Source organism: Haliotis rufescens, unplaced genomic scaffold (genome assembly GCF_023055435.1).
Source record: "Haliotis rufescens isolate VD_foot unplaced genomic scaffold, xgHalRufe1.0.p SCAF_3, whole genome shotgun sequence".
In the NCBI taxonomy this organism is placed as follows: Eukaryota; Metazoa; Mollusca; class Gastropoda; order Lepetellida; family Haliotidae; genus Haliotis; species Haliotis rufescens.
The window spans coordinates 46,071,923-46,089,214 of NW_025964001.1; the positions used below are offsets into that span (position 1 = coordinate 46,071,923).

General features: G+C 41.3%; 1 protein-coding gene across 2 annotated transcripts in view; it reads right to left on the reverse strand.

The window, feature by feature from the left end:
- Nucleotides 1-2,243: 2,243 nt before the first annotated feature.
- LOC124125106 (neutral alpha-glucosidase AB-like) overlaps nt 2,244-17,292 on the reverse strand; it is a 75,342-nt gene continuing 60,293 nt past the window's right edge. For both annotated transcript variants that reach the window (XM_048403021.1, XM_048403020.1), the window contains exons 12-23: nt 16,579-16,656; nt 16,043-16,245; nt 15,599-15,822; nt 15,394-15,490; nt 15,102-15,262; nt 14,672-14,921; nt 10,216-10,292; nt 5,646-5,720; nt 5,393-5,506; nt 4,682-4,791; nt 4,280-4,380; nt 2,244-3,405 (exon numbers count right to left, since the gene is read on the reverse strand). In XM_048403021.1, coding sequence (XP_048258978.1) covers nt 3,296-3,405; nt 4,280-4,380; nt 4,682-4,791; nt 5,393-5,506; nt 5,646-5,720; nt 10,216-10,292; nt 14,672-14,921; nt 15,102-15,262; nt 15,394-15,490; nt 15,599-15,822; nt 16,043-16,245; nt 16,579-16,656 — 1,600 coding nt within the window. In that variant the 3' untranslated portion in view covers nt 2,244-3,295. The remainder of the gene's footprint in view (nt 3,406-4,279; nt 4,381-4,681; nt 4,792-5,392; nt 5,507-5,645; nt 5,721-10,215; nt 10,293-14,671; nt 14,922-15,101; nt 15,263-15,393; nt 15,491-15,598; nt 15,823-16,042; nt 16,246-16,578; nt 16,657-17,292) is intronic.

The following is a 17,292-nucleotide window of genomic DNA, read 5'->3' on the forward strand; positions in this document are numbered from 1 at the left end:
ATCAGCAAGGCCACTGGGTGACTCACTAGATCAACAAGGCCCAAGGGTGACCCACTAGATCAGCAAGGCCACAGGGTGACTCACTAGATCAGCAAGGTCAGAGGGTGAATCACTAGATCAGCAAGGCCACAGGGTCACTCACTAAATCAGCAAGGCCACTGGGTGAACAGCTAGATCAGCAAGGCCAGAGAGTGACTCACTAGATCAGCAAGGCCACAGGGTGACTCACTAAATCAGCAAGGCCACTGGGTGACTCATTAGATCAACAAGGCCCCAGGGTGAACAGCTAGATGAGCAAGGCCCCAGGGTGAAGAGCTAGATGAGCAAGGCCACTGGGTGACTCACTAGATCAACAAGGCCCCAGGGTGAACAGTTAGATCAGCAAGGCCACTGGGTGACTCACTAGATCAGCAAGGCCACAGGGTGACTCACTAGATCAGCAAGGCCACAGGGTGACCCACTAGATCAGCAAGGCCACTGGGTGACTCACTAGATCAGCAAGGCCACTGGGTGACTCACTAGATCAGCAAGGCCACTGGGTGACTCACTAGATCAGCAAGGCCACAGGGTGACTCACTAGATCAGCAAGGCCACAGGGTGACTCACTAGATCAGCAAGGCCACTGGGTGAACAGCTAGATCAGCAAGGCCAGAGGGTGACTCACGAGATCAGCAAGGCCACTGGGTGAACAGCTAGATCAGCAAGGCCACTGGGTGAACAGCTAGATCAGCAAGGCCAGAGGGTGAACTAGATCAGCAAGGCCACTGGGGGAACAACTAGATCAGCAAGGCCCCAGGGTGAACAACTAGATCAGCAAGGCCACTGGGTGTCAAACAGTATCTCAAACAGAGACAAGAAACATAAAAAATAAATAAATTGGATGTCTCAAATGGATCTGTAGACCCATGTTTGAAGCAATCCACATTCAGCGCCTCCACCTCCTGTCACTGGGGTAAACCACCCAATCCTCAAGGCAATCAAATAAATAAATAAGACAAAATGACAGTGAAATCAAGTGTTTTACTGAAATCTGTACAACAGTCATGTTATGTCACAATTTCCTCTTAAGTAGTTCTCTAAAGTTCTTAAAAATGATAATGATAATAATATTGTTGATTGATGATAAAGTAAACCGTGTTGCAGTCCTGCTAGATTAACTGTCACATCATCTGGTCTTCTGAAAACACCAGGGAAGGAGGAGAGATTGTCTGGCAATGCCATACATTACATATTCATCAGGTAAAACACGAAATGGTCTCATGTATAGTCTGGAAGGTAATTTAAGGTACCGACGTTTACTACAATATCTGAAAAACTATCGGACCTACTCCAGTCAAAGTTGGTATGAGATTATTAAACAGTCATACATAACTGGATATTACATTTAAAGACAATGCAAGACGGTGCATGAATAAAAAATCTGTCTATTTAGCTATCATTATATTCCATCAACAACCAGACCTGTTCGTCACGGGGGGAACGAGGGTGACAGGGTGAAGGTTGAGACGCCCAACGCTAACACCGTATTCGTGCGTGCGTGATTCCCGTGCTCCCTTTCGAGTTGAGTTGATTGGTTCAACTGTGTCGCAGGGGTAGCATTATGCAGATGGCTGTTTCAATGAATGCTTGTTCCACCCGTGACGAACAGGTCTGGTTGTTGATGAAATATAGTGATAGCTAAATAGACAGATTTTTTATTCATGCACCGATTGTCTTTAAATGTAATATCCAGTTATGTATGACTGTTTAATAATCTCATACCAACTTTGACTGGAGTAGGTCCGATAGTTTTTCAGATATTGTAGTAAACGTCGGTACCTTAAATTACCTTCCAGACTATAGTGTAGGGAGTCTTCTCAGCTTTGCCCAATATGTACATGGCAAACAACACTGTATGAAATACTGGCTCAGTGGTAAAAGAACGGACATTTTACAAACTCCTTTCTTATACTACTCAACAGGTGTCTACAGAACTGTATGTCTTGCAAGTTTACTGAACCACGTTCATCAGTTTGCAGTAGTGGTAGCTCATACAAAATATATTCTGAATAAATTTGGTTAAAATATATTTCCTGTTTGGTGTCTATTTGTAATTAATCCCAGCCATAAATATAGTATTCTCCTTTGGGAATTATTGAGTTGTTTACCCTACTTCCCATCCAGCATAATTCTTCTCACCGGGCTAGCGTCATAGTAATTACAATAATTTCACATCAGAATAACTTCAAGGATCTTCAAAGACATATTCATGAAAATGTTTATTTCTTTTTCTTTTCCTCAAAACATTCACCACATTGTCTCATCTTTCATACATGCATACAAGAAACAACCTCCAACTTTTTGTAAATAAACATGGGATTTTGTCCATGATTACTCCCCACAGCACAATTTCTGTAAGTTTCAGTCTCCATGGAACCAACTGATGGGAACAAACATTTTCAACATTTCTTAACATCATTTTCAATAAATAAGCCTTTAAAACATAGCACTATTGGTCAGTCAGCATGAGACTTGGATGAAATGAATCTTCTACGCAAACATACATGGATGAACACAATGTGAGGACATCTAAACCAAAGAGGCTAGGGTCAGTTGAGCTTAACACACTGCTTTAACCTTGCTCACAGAAATGTACTAACAAAAGACAATGGCTTTATATACAGGCACAATCAATGCACCACAAGCACAGGCAATAATTACCATACATTCAATGTCTGACATCAAAGGCACCCAGCCACTAACAACACAAATTGGGAAAAAGTTGTTTTTCTGATACTGGGCAGGAGAAAGGGAGACAATTTCAATATATTTCATAACAAAGGCCCATGAACCAAATGAACTGTCTGTAATTTTTATACTTTTAAATATCCCTATGCAGAAGACTAGGTTTCAAAAAGTGCCTTCTACAATGCTAAGTCGTGCCAGTACTTCAATGAGACACCGCAGGAGGCCAAGTAACCACTATATCATGCAGACGGGTAATATCAGACTGATTTCACTGCGCTTTCATCACCAACGGATTTCCAGTGTTGTAAATTGGATACCAATATGTAGTGCAATATTAATTCAAAATAAATCTTTGTATTCTTCATAAAGTTAAAAGTAAAGCACTTATTTCTTTTAAATAGCACTACTTAATCATTCATAGAACACTAGAATAGGTGAGGAGGAATTTTCATAAAAGTACATAAAATAGGAGGAACAAATCTTTCATTGCTGGGTTCATGATTAGAAAATCAATTAACATGAAAATTATCAAAAGGTTTCATTGAATCAACTAAATGAAAGTTATGTATTAATTGACAGAGATCATGAAATCTTGTGCTATATTAACTCCTGGCTTGCGAATTGAAAGGACATGTTTGGCTGAATCAAAGTTGAAGCCTAGATTCTTGGTACTTCCACCTGCAAACAGAAAATGTATACGTAAGAGATATATCAGGCACTGAGGATACCTGAAATTCCAATGAACACCATTAGCGTCATGTTTACATGCTGGTGCTGACAAGTCCTTCAGTGCCGTAAGGAATGCACTTAACGCAGCTGAACAGTAGGTTACTTGTTGTATATGTGGAGGAAGTCTTCTAATGCTTTCACTGGCAATTTCTTGGATAACTCAGATGTGATACAGCTGTGCTGTAACCTACTGTCTGAGAACCCCCATCTAGCCACCTCCTACAACAGGCCTGAGGTAGCAGTAAGCTACTGTCTGAGAACCCTCATCTAGCCACCTCCTACAACAGGCCTGAGGTAGCAGTAAGCTACTGTCTGAGAATCTCCATCTAGCCACCTCCTACAACAGGCCTGAGGTAGCAGTAAGCTACTGGCTGAGAATCCCCATCTAGCCACCTCCTACAACAGGCCTGAGGTAGCAGTAAGCTACTGTCTGAGAACCCCATCTAGCCACCTCCTACAACAGGCCTAAGGGAGCAGTAAGCTACTGGCTGAGAACCCCCATCTAGCCACCTCCTACAACAGGCCAGAGGTAGCAGTAACCTACTGTCTGAGAACCCCCATCTAGCCACCTCCTACAACAGGCCTGAGGTAGCAGTAACCTACTGTCTGAGAACCCCCATCTAGCCACCTCCTACAACAGGCCTGAGGTAGCAGTAAGCTACTGGCTGAGAACCCCCATCTAGCCACCTCCTACAACAGGCCTGAGGTAGCAGTAAGCTACTGGCTGAGAATCTCCATCTAGCCACCTCCTACAACAGGCCTGAGGTAGCTGAGCTACAAAGTATTCCGGAGTGGGGAAAGTCAAGAACTGCAGTGTACCTACCTGATTGAAGAACAACTGTTTTGGGAGCCTGCATCACTCCAACTATTATAACTTTTTCCAACCACTCTTTTGTTGGGTAACTTCCCTTTGGATCTAAATTTCTGAAAGAAAAAATATCAAACCTTGTTAGGTGATCATTATCACACTTCCAACTAATGCATGGTGGTAGTAATTCTCTGAAAATCTCTTGAATGAGACATAAATCAAAAGTGGCTAATGACAAAACATCTATGACAACAGCACAATTCATATTTAGATCCTAAAATATTTCCAATATCTCCAATTCCCATTGTTTCCTTATTCCTAAGTTGAGACTGGTAATTTGTGTTTACAGCTGCAGGTAGATTCCAAACCTGGAAGGATACACAGTGCTATACACTACACTACCACGTTCATACTTACTTGCTCTCAAGAGTGTTGCCCTTGTAGGTAAAGCCTCTATTAACATAGTGGCCATTTTTAAACTGGTATGTGTGGTAGTCATCTGCATATAATTCTCCCTGAGCCTCGCCCTGTTTGTGGAATAAAATACAAACTCATTCAAATAAAAACTATACCATCTACGAGAAGGAAAAATCTAGTTGAACAATATTGTATTTGCCATATTAACCACCCCTTGACCAACTTCTTTACCAATCTGTTAATAATCTTAAGTGCCCCCAACTAAGACTGAAAATTTACATCATAGTTAATATTTTGTGTATAAAGAAATGTGAAAAAATATGTTCACTACCAAATTTAACTAGTTGTGCATGGTTTTGATAAGTGACGCCTTTCAAAGGTCTAAGCGCACAAGGCTCATATTATGGCAATGACATCAACTCTAAAAAAGGGTCAAACTTAGGTCATTTTGTATTGCAGTCAACAGTTTAGAAAACTTCCCAAAGTGCAAAAAGGATTAAGAGTGGTTCAGTTTTAAAATGTCTGGTACAGGATCATATGACCCTACAATGTATTCAAACAAAACCTTAATGCAACTCCATTGCACATGGCTGCTGAGCTAACTGGTGATTGTCATAAGCTAACTCCCCGATTCAACAGCCATATTCACATGCCTCTAATTGATGTTCACTGGTTGCTGATGACTGCATGCAGCCGGCCTCCAGTACTTACCCGCTTGTCAAGACAGACAACCAGAGTAAATGGATCATCATACATGAGGGTGGACGATCTCCTGATTCGCATTTTCCGGGGAACAATAGTGCCTCCTCTCTGATAAGCTGGGATCTGAGGAAGATAATCACATGCATGCTGGAATTAAAAACATCAATTTGTTTAAGAGATCAAGCTGGCAAACATGACTGGGATTGACAACACACTATGAAACATGTGAAGGTGATCGCAGGTCACAAGTGAACTGGCCTACCTTGTCGAGTGCTGCTGCCACGCTCTTCTCCTGCTCCCCGTGGTGGATGTCATACGTGAACAGGTCATACCACAGCTGAAACAGGCAGAACACTGCAGTTCAACTACCACCTGCGGGCTGTCCAGCTCTACCAGTATTCTCTAGCAGTAACAACTCTTAATTTGTTTTGACATTTGCAAGCCCTATATAATTTACCATTTAACTAAAGTATTTATCCTTGACATAAAAATCATGTAAGTCATACCCTAATGACATAAGTATGCAAATTAGATAACTGGAAATGGCATGTTTTTCACTGGTTCACATGAACTGGTGATCCTTCAAACAACAGAACATAGATTCCTTTAGATTCATTTGGTGATGTTATAATAGATAAAAGGGGAGTGACACAGTGTTGCCAAATTGCTATTAAAGGTCACCGGATGGTTACTGATTGATGGTATTGAATTTGAAGTTGACTGTCATAGATACAGTCTGTAGATAACATGCCCATGACCAATTTCTTGACGAATGATGACGAGCTGTATGCCTTTGGTATGCCTTACTCATGCAACCCACTTTTTATTGGAATTTGAACCAAGAAAGTCAAACTATTCACTGTCATGAAAAATGTGTCAAGCAGCCAGGTTCTAGATGCCTAAATGACTTACAAATCACTTGCATGTACGCCAAGGGTTGAATAACAACAATGTTAAACCAAATAAAACCATGCAGATAACTGGTTAAAAGAACAACCAATCTGTCACTAGTGACCTTCACATGTATGCTAACCAACACGAAGAGATAGCAATTTCATGCTAGACTTTGTGTTTCTCACAGTTTGCTTTCACAAACGGATCAAAGATTAGATAGATGGATACATGGATGGCTAGTTTATTCAGTACAGTATATAAGAGGCTTAATGGTGTAAAGTACAAATGATTGATATTGTATGCTCAGTCACTTAAGGTTAAGACATTGGCTAACTGTTGCAGAAATCAATATAATCAGAATATAACATATTTACCATTACTTGTCTACATTTAACAAAAAAATAAAATACATGGAATTCATCTTCAATTTCACCAGATGTACAAAGGATAAAAGTAGCAGTACTGGGATTAACATCTTTTGACTTAAGGAGAATATTACATTATTAAGTGACACCCTAAATTTAAGAAAACAACAACTGAACAAGCATGAAATACTCACATCCCCCGCCAATATGACATGTCGGGTGTGTGCAATGCATTAGCTCCTGTGAACTATGTTCACTGGGCCTTTTTGTAAAGAAATATAGTACGTTTTTCAAGATCTGCTCTGGAAACGAGGATTACCTCCATTTTCAGTCTAAATCAAAGTCGTTGCCATGGAAACTCGAAAAATAACTTTAAAAAAAAATCCAAAACTATCCAAAGGCACCAGTTCACCACTAGACCTATCTATGTGCCAAGTATTACAAAGAAATGTGGTACGGTTTTCAAGATCTGCTCCGGAATCGAGGACTACCGCCATTTTCAGTCTAAATCAAAGTCGTTGCCATGGAAACTCGAAAAATAATTTTTTTTTAAATCCCAAACTATCAAAAGGCACCAGTTCACCACTAGACCTATCTATGTGCCAAGTATGACGAAGAAATATGGTACGGTTTTCAAGATCTGCTACGGAAACGAGGACTACTGCCATTTTCAGTCTAAATCAAAGTTGTTGCCATGGAAACTCGAAAAATAACTTTTTTTTAAAATCCCAAACTATCAAAAGGCACCAGTTCACTACTAGATCTATTTATGTGCCAAGTATGGTTAAGAAATATGGTACGGTTTTCAAGATCTGCTACGGAAACGAGGACTACCGCCATTTTCAGTCTAAATCAAAGTCGGTGCCATGGAAACTAAAAAAATATTGTTTTTAAAACATGCCAAACTATCAAAAGGCACCAGTTCACCACTAGACCTATCTATGTGCCAAGTATGACGAAGAAATATGGTCCAGTTTTCAAGATCTGTTCCGGAAACGAGGACTACTGCCATTTTCAGTCTAAATCAAAGTCATTGCCATGGAAACTCGAAAAATAAAAAAAAATTAAATCCCAAACTATCAAAAGGCACCAGTTCACCACTAGATCTATTTATGTGCCAAGTATGGTTAAGAAATATGGTACGGTTTTCAAGATCTGCTACGGAAACGAGGACTACTGCCATTTTCAGTCTAAATCAAGGAAACTAAAAATATATTGTTTTTAAACATGCCAAACTATCAAAAGGCACCAGTTCACCACTAGACCTATCTATGTGCCAAGTATGACGAAGAAATATGGTACAGTTTTCAAGATCTGCTCCGGAAACGAGGACTACCGCCATTTTCAGTCTAAATCAAAGTCGGTGCCATGGAAACTCGAAAAATTTTTTTTTTTTAAATCCCAAACTATCCAAAGGCACCAGTTCACCACTAGATCTATTTATGTGCCAAGTATGGTTAAGAAATATGGTACGGTTTTCAAGATCTGCTACGGAAACGAGGAGTACTGCCATTTTCAGTCTAAATCAAAGTCGTTGCCATGGAAACTAAAGACATATTGTTTTTAAACATGCCAAACTATCAAAAGGCACCAGTTCACCACTAGACCTATCTATGTGCCAAGTATGGTTAAGAAATATGGTACGGTTTTCAAGATCTGCTACGGAAACGAGGATTACCTCCATTTTCAGTCTAGATCAAAGTCGTTGCCATGGAAACTCGAAAAATAACTTTTAAAAAAAATCCAAAACTATCCAAAGGCACCAGCAGTTCACCACTAGACCTATCTATGTGCCAAGTATGGTTAAGAAATATGGTACGGTTTTCAAGATCTGCTCCGGAAACGAGGACTACCGCCATTTTCAGTCTAAATCAAAGTCGGTGCCATGGAAACTCGAAAAATAAAAAAAATTTAAATCCCAAACTATCAAAAGGCACCAGTTCACCACTAGATCTATCTATGTGCCAAGTTTGGTGAAGAAATATGGTAGGGTTTTCAAGAACTGCTCCGGAAACGAGGAATACCGCCATTTTCAGTCTAAATCAAAGTCGTTGCCATGGAAACTCAAAAAATAACTTTTTAAAAAATCCCAAACTACCAAAAGGCACCAGTTCACCACTAGATCTATCTATGTGCCAAGTTTGGTGAAGAAATATGGTACGGTTTTCAAGATCTGCTCCGGAAACGAAATGTGACGGCCGGCCGGTCGGAAGACGGACAGACGGCACCCATTCCTATATCCCCCTTCCACTTCGGGCGGGGGATAATAAGTGATGTAACTAAATGAGTGAAGTATATTTCAGCCCACAAGAAGATGTTAAACAAATGTAATTGCTGAGATGTTTGGAGATACATACTGAATCCTGAATCGTGCTAACTTTGTAAATATATCTTTAATTATCTGCATAAATAAACACAAAAACACCTTTCATCTCCAACATATTGAGCAACCCACACATGACCAAACCCTCATATAATAACCTATATCTTGTGAAGCCCAGTTATATTTACCACTGTCAAAGAATTGCTTTAACATTTTATAACATTAATAAGGAGATCTCCATGTCTGCTGCATTTTCAGTAGTTTTAACCAATATTTCAATGTTCTAACTTGACTGAAAACAAACATTAGATACGTAGCCATTTCACCCAGAACATCCTTATTTGAAGCATATTTACCTATACGACAAAACATTATTTAATAGGGCTTATGCAACTTTCAATGTGGCAATACTTCATTTACAAATGTCTAAATGACTTGTCTAAATCAACAGTGAGACCCCATTTACAAGGGAAGGCTTCCAATACATACAGTAACTTCCATAAACCATGACCAGTATAATAAACAATAACATGTCATCAGCAAGTAACAACGCGATATCTTCAATTTCTTGTGACACAAACTTTCACATTCTGTTTTGATAATGAAAACATACTCATTTGAAAAGAATGAGTGAGTGATGATTTTACAATGCTTTTGGCAATATTCCAGCAATATCACAGCGGGGGACACCAGCAATGGGCTTCATACATTGTACCCATGTGGGGAATGGAACACGAGTCTTCAGCGTGATGTGCAAACGTTTTCCCCAATAGGCAACCCGACCACCCCCGTTTATAAAGAAAATGAATAAAGCGGGGCTAAAGCTACAACTGCATAAGATCCAACCAATGGTGAATCTTACCATAATCGAAAATGTATTCATATACGATATACGATAACCATGAAAAGCATGGTTGTCAAGCAACCTTAAAACTACAGGCAAAACACTGTGCACATGTCCAGTACAGCAACAATAGGTAGGTGTCGTGATGCTTTATGAATAAATAACATTGTCTATTTACATTCCAAACATTGAGTTACTGACATTAATATCATGATTTACAGAAGCTATGATATCAAAAGAGAAAGGAGGTTCTAAGGAACCAACTGAAATTCTGAAATGCATTCTGTTTTTATCATTCATCTTTGATATTGAATGGACCATGAATTCCTTTTTCAAATCAATGATCAGTGGAATGTGGCCGTGACGTTATTGACAGAAACACAGGTGGATAATGTACAAGACCTACCTCTCCTGTCCCGGGGAAGTACACAGTGGTTGTCGAAGCCCCCTGTTCCGTCACAGGCTTCACCAACAATGCGGGTCCTGGAGGGAAAGAGGGGAACTGTCAGGTTTATTATATCAGCAAGTGAACCATGTCAGTCCCCACCTTTAGTTGGATGCTAATTGAAAGTCTTGAATTATTCCTTTAAATGCCATGAGACTTCAGTTATGCTGGTTCTGCAGATCAGACTAATTTTTCATTTAGGAGAAAGATACAGTCAGCTAAAAGTGTATACTTTTTAAAACAGTTGAAGTTTGAATCTACTGTATATCAGAGACGCGCCAAAGATAATTCTATTTTTCACATGAGTTTGCATATGTATGATATTAATATATAATCATTCTGACACAACAGATTGCAACTTCCTTCTTCACTTCAATCATATAAAACAGAACCCAAAATGTGGCTCTTCTGCATCTGGGGTGCCCCTGTTGTCCTTGTGTACATTCAGAGTTATCTGTCCTTGAGCCCTCATTGTTTTCTCATTAGTATGTACAGTCAAGTCTCGTTAATCCGTCATCGTTGGTTGCACATGATTGTGTCGGATTAACGAGTATGTCGGATTAACGAAATTAAGTGATTTGTGATTGAAAATCGGACATCTTCACGATAGATAATAACCGTGTGTACCTTGTAATAAAATCATTAAAAACGAAATATTTATATTGTTATGTTGTTTATTCATTCATTCCTTAATTTATAATTAATGACATTGCAATAATAATAATAATTTTCCCATTTATACGTAACAATAGAGACATTACTCACTGAATATATCACATCAACCACACACGTTTCCTCGTGTAAATGCAAGTGCTACTGTCTTAACAACTTGCTTCATCTACTTAAAATAGTCTGTCACTGTTTTCTGTTTCTCACATTTTGAAGGCACATTTCTCAAAGTCCCCTGTTCGCTTGACGTCTAGGGCTTGTGGTTCTTCAGCATCAACATTGTCGAGGTGTAATTTCATTTGCTGTTTCTTATAATAAAGCTTGAAATTCTTTATGATCCCGGCATCTAGTGGCTGAATGTGCGATGTGGTGTTTGGTGGCAAAAAGTGACATTTCACATTAGTTGTGTCGACAGTAGCATGGGATGGGAAGTTGTCGAACAGCAATACCACGTGGCGTCGCTCCAATCGCATTTGCCGATCCAAGATCAGTAGCCAGGCTTTGAATATTAATGAAGTCATCCATGCTTTCTTGTTTACATACCAGTCGACCATGTTTTATATACCTGTTCGTATTTTAAACTGGCTTCATGCACATTTATCTGGCTTCAATCTGTAAACTACATTTGTATAGCTTCGTACATACAGGTTTGAATAGCTTTTCCTGTTAATTGTTAAAGTTAATCTCTGCAGCCAGTGAATGTCAAAAAACGGGGTTGTGTACTCGCGGGCAGATGACCACGGAGTACGCTGACCACTGTGTTGGATTAACGAGACTGATTAATGAGTGATTTCGGTAATTCGTTGCAAATTAGGTGTGTCGGAGTCGGAGTGCAAGAATGTCGGATTAACGGGACTAATTAGCACTGAATCAATCGGTTCCCATCATTTGTGTCGGATAAAGCCGAGTGTCGGATTAACGAGTGTCGGATTAATGAGACTTGACTGTATACTAACATCATGAATATGCAGATTGATGTAGATTATTTCTGATCCCGACACAACACATGGCAGTACTTAGGCCACAGCTGGAGGCATGCAGGGTCTGACAGGATGACATGTTGGCTAGGCTAGCTGTGCTCAGAGTGCACCCTCTTCACTATTCCAATGTAACCTGTCACAGCCTTATCTATCATGCAAAGCTATGCTATCTAGTATCTCTGCGGCTTCCGATACGTGACACCAGGAGGATCGGAACTTCCAACAGTAGTGCATAGCTTCAAGAGCCCAGTAATCCCTCAGAATATTTATTATGACGCTATGTGGCAGTAGAGAAATATCTCTTAGTGGTAGCTTGTAAAGATGATCTGAATGCCTAATACAAACCATTATCGAGTGATTTGGCTGCAGCCTCACGTTGTATCGTACATCAACAACAGTTTGATAATCCAACTAATGTTTTGTTGTGTCATCGTTACTCGCCCCCAAAACATGTAGTCCAGGTCTGCATCATTCAATACAACACTCGGAGGCTCAGAACTAAGGACAGGGTGAACTGCAACAACAGCCCAACAATCCCTCAGAAAATTTACTGTGACACTATGTGGCAACCACTCTGCAGTAGTTTGTAACAGTGACATGAATGTTTGAAAGCTGAAGCATTGATGAGTGTTATGGTTGCAGTCTCAATTCATATCATCTATCATCACACAATGGCCGGTGCTTTTCTGATAGAGCACCCAATAGCCATGAATGCCTCCACATGTGCAGAGCCTTATCTTGGGCTGAAAGTGCCTGTTTTGTGCATTAATGATGAGGTGCGTTTCCCATGGTGAAGTCACATGACTGGGTTTCCTGCAATCTGTTTAGTTCCAGGAACCGCAGTCTTCTGGGCCAAATCTTAAAGTTGTAAGAGACACAAACACATGAAAGTTGCTATTGCTGTCGAGAGGGCATATCCTCTAATCTCAGACGAAAAGCCCATGTAGTGATGCTGATGGCATCACATATCCAGATAGCCAGGAGAGGTGAAGTAGTCACTGGAAGAAACTCTCACATTCATAATGTGGACGAACCTGTGGTGACAGGTTATAAAAACTATAGCAGCCTTGGTCAGCAGTAAGATGGAGAAGGATGTTTATGCTGATAGCCATACACCATAGCACTTATCCAAGGATGGTGTTGTCTCTGCTAACATTGGATACTACACCAAAAGGTAGTGGGATGCTGAGTACTGTATAATAGGGTAGGCACCGGCACCTGATTAGATGCCAGATTCAGGGTAGTTTGGGTCATCCAAGGAAGAATGACAATCCGAGGTGAAGTACCAATCCCTAGTAAGAACTTTGGTCTGACTGCAGAAACCGGCACCGACACAACGGCTGGCAATCCAAGATGAAGAGATGCTCTGGTGGAGGATAGTCCTGGTGACAATGTACTCATCCTAGCCATGGGGGGTCAAGGTTCCTAGCAGGAACAAGGTTGGTCGGCAATATCCACGTCATGGCCAACAAAAATCAGAGTGATGTGGAAGTCTTCATGATATTGGATACCACACTGACATAGTAGTAAACAGTGCTTGTCCTGGGTAGGTGCTAATGCCAGTCCCAGAAAGAACACCAATCCCAAATGGAGCGCCATCACAGAGGAGGTGAGGTGAAATGGGGTTTAACGTCGCGTCCAAGATTATTGCACTTATATAGCGACGTGCATGTGCATGTGTGTGTGTTTGTGTGGCTGCTTGTACTAGTCCGGACTGATGCCGATTTATAGTGCTAGCTCACGGAGATACCATGCCGCAGTTTAACATGAATACCCCACTCAGACACAGTATACTTACTCCGAGCCGACCAGTTCTTGTTTTAGCCCCTTAATGCTGAGCGCCAGACAGGGTAACGACAAGTACCATCTTTTAACGTCTTTTGGTATGACACAGTCGGGGATCGAACCCCGGACGTTCCGCTCTCCGGGCGGACGCTCTACCACTTACCCACGGAGGCGGTCCATCACAGAGGAAGGCTGGTTACAGTTAAAGAGCCGGTCATGGAGATACTTGTGCAAACGCCAAGAGGCATAACAGGGGGCGATACAAGATGAGAAGAAACGCTGGTTGAAGACTGTCCTGTAGATGCTGACATACATGGCACCAAGCGCTGAACATTGGCACGGAGGGTGAAGATCGCCTGTCCAGGAAAGGAAACTGCGTCAGCCAGCGATGTAGTCATTATGGCCGGCACTCCTGGAGGTCATTATGACAGTTGCCGGCTACCTCTCTCACTCAGTCCTCATAAATTTGATATGCTCTAAAATAGGCCTCAAAATGCTCTGAAGATACAATTTATTACACTGCTCACATCTGGAATTTAAGCAGCTAGACAGGAGAAGTACACATCCTCATGGTTATTCTTGCCATCCTCTGTGTAATAAGACCTATGTTAAAGGATTAAATTCCCAAAATGAAAGTTCATGTGTATCTTCTTGCGTGATGAGAAGGAAAGTGAGGGATCAAGGACAGTTAACTCTGATTGGTTACCAAGGGCAACATGCACCCCAGATGTAGAAGAGGCACATTATGTTTTCTGTGTTATATTATCGAAGTGAAGAAGGAAATTGCTATATGTTGTGTCAGGATATGAAATAATATCTGATTTAATGAATTAAGATGATTTGCTTGACTTTCTTTTTTCAAATTGTTTCTTTATCTCAGACAACACATGGATATTATTTAGCCACATTAAGCCAGCGGTGCACCAAAGGGCAGCTGTTGGAGCTGGGTTACAAAGCCCTAAGGCCCTAATCAATCCTCTTACCAAGCATGAACTGAGCATCTATGCCAAAGATGGCAGTTTCCTCCGGGAATTCCACCCACATGGGTTGAAAGATGGGGCTGCCACTCTCCACGGACTTGTAGAACTGTGTGTACATGTAGGAAAGCAGAGTGTAGCGGGTCCTCACAGCATCACGGATCACCTTCATGTTGTCTTCAGGCAGGAGGTAGGGCTCTCGGCGCTTTGTATCCAGGTGAGCATGAGCTCGGAAGAATGGGTAGAATGCTCCTGCCTGGAGAAGTAGTTCAATCATTCTTTTAACAATCAATGATCTGGCATATATGGTACCAATTATCCAGCAAGGAATAATTACCAATTTACAAATATGAAATGAAATGGTATTTGTCACAATAAAATACATGTACTTCAACACTCACATGTTGAGTGAGGGTCCTTATAACTGGTGGCATACCTGGTACCATCTTGTGATAAGCTCCACGTCAGGGTTTCGGAAGAAGCCACCAACATCAGCCCCTGAGAATGTGATACCCGCTATGTTGAGAGACATGATCATAGGGTTGGCAGCCTTCAGATGGGACCACTCACCAATGTTGTCACCCGTCCATACAGCACCTGGAGACACACACAGACATTATACACTCACAGGTTGCTGGTACAACATGCACAACAGTAGAGACCCAGAGGTCAATAAGGAGACAAGTCATTACTGATATGTGTAGCATCAATGAGTAGCAAGTCCTCACCATATCTCTGCGATCCTGAGAAGAAAGCCCTGGTCAACAGGAAGGGTCGGAGGTGGCTGTCAGATCTCTTTAACAGTCCATCCCATGTAGCTTTGTGCTGAAAAATATAACAACTCAATTAAGATATCTGAAGCAAGTTCTGATACAACCTCTCCCACAGGTGCTACACTGCCAAAACATCTGTGTGTACACTTGAGAGACTCACCACGAGGAAGCCATACAGGTTGTGGACATCACGGTTTTCCCAGTCACCATGGTGTTTCACATCCTTCTGGAATGTTATCTCAGGGCCATTGAAGACCGATGGTTCGTTCATATCGTTCCACACAAAAACATCTTTGGATGAGCCAGGGTATTCTGTGTAGGCAAACTTGCCAGCCCACCATTCCTGTACTGCAGGGTTGAAGAAGTCTGGCCAGGCTGAGGACCCTGAGAAAGATGAAACGCATTATCAGGCAGACGTAACCAGAGGCAGATGTAGGTCCAACAGACATATGTCAGACACACCTGTAGACAGACGAATGATACATCTGGAGACAAAGAGAGTTTCCTTTCAACCATTGACTTCATACTAATAATGTGACATGAATAAAGTATCCACATGACGAGTGTCAGAACTGACTTGGCTGACACTGACATTGCAGCTTACCTGGCCAGCACCAGCCTTCATATTCCCCACTATCCTTGTTCTTCACGTAGTAATCTTGTGCTTTAAGGTCGGCGTACACCTTGTAGTTGTCATCCTTCTTCAAGTGAGGGTCGACGATGGTGACCAGCTTCCTGCCTCTGGAGACGAGGTTGCCCACCATCTCCTGGGGGTGGGGGAACTTGTCTCCGGCCCACGTGAAATAACTGCAAGCAGGAGCATGGGGTAAATATCAATGCACACACACTGAGGAGACCCGGGTTGACACAAACTATAACATATTTTCTTAGGGGCAGAAGACTGTTAGTACCCTCCCACCTGGCAGAGATTTCTGTATCTGTCTCAATATGTTTTCAGTATGGCTAGCAAGTTTAACATAGTACTTATTTGACAGCAAGCAAATTAAAACACAAAACTTGGATTCGGGGCAAAATGTATGAACAGGACATACTGGAATCTGACTACCGTAGTGGCAATACCTACAACAGCAGTGACCCCTAGTAGACTGTGTATGCACAAACACTACCGTTGGTACTAACCGTTTTCCATCTGTGTGTTCAATATCCAGCCAGATTACATCAAATGGAATATCATGTTTATCAAAGTTCTCAGCAACTCTGAAATGTGAAAAAGGGTGATATTATTAAATATTGATATACAATTTTTTCAAGCATATGCTTTTCAGAAAAATTTAGTAAAACCTAAATATTTTTTTTACATTTGTATACTTATCCTGCATTGCTCCTTAATGCATTTACTGCTGTTTTTTGACAGAAAGACAAAGCTGTGAGAGGTTCAGCTGTAGAAGATCACTGCATCGGGTGGGCACTTAGACGAAGTAATGCAGGATAAGACAGTACGGCAGGTGGGCATACCTTCAGATATGACCCAAAATAAATACCCAAGTAACCAGTACGGCATCCTGCATGATGACCGGAAAACAATGACCATTTCTGTTAGAAGGAAAACAAGAGTGTGAGGGATGCCGGAAGTCCAGGTAACAGTACAGTAGTAGATAAATGCGAGAACTAAGGTCTGGAACTGCGCACTGAGCTGATGCTCGTAGCATGTAAACCGTCTAGTCTGGGGTGACAAGCACCAGAGAGGTTGAAAGGTCAGCTCTGGGCATAGGGAAAGCATCAATAGCGCTTGGGGTTGGTGACTTGCTGGGCTGTTAACGGCTAATCTTGTCTGCGAGGTCATGAATAACGGTATAGTCATCTCCTGGCACCATGTGCATGAACTGGGCATAG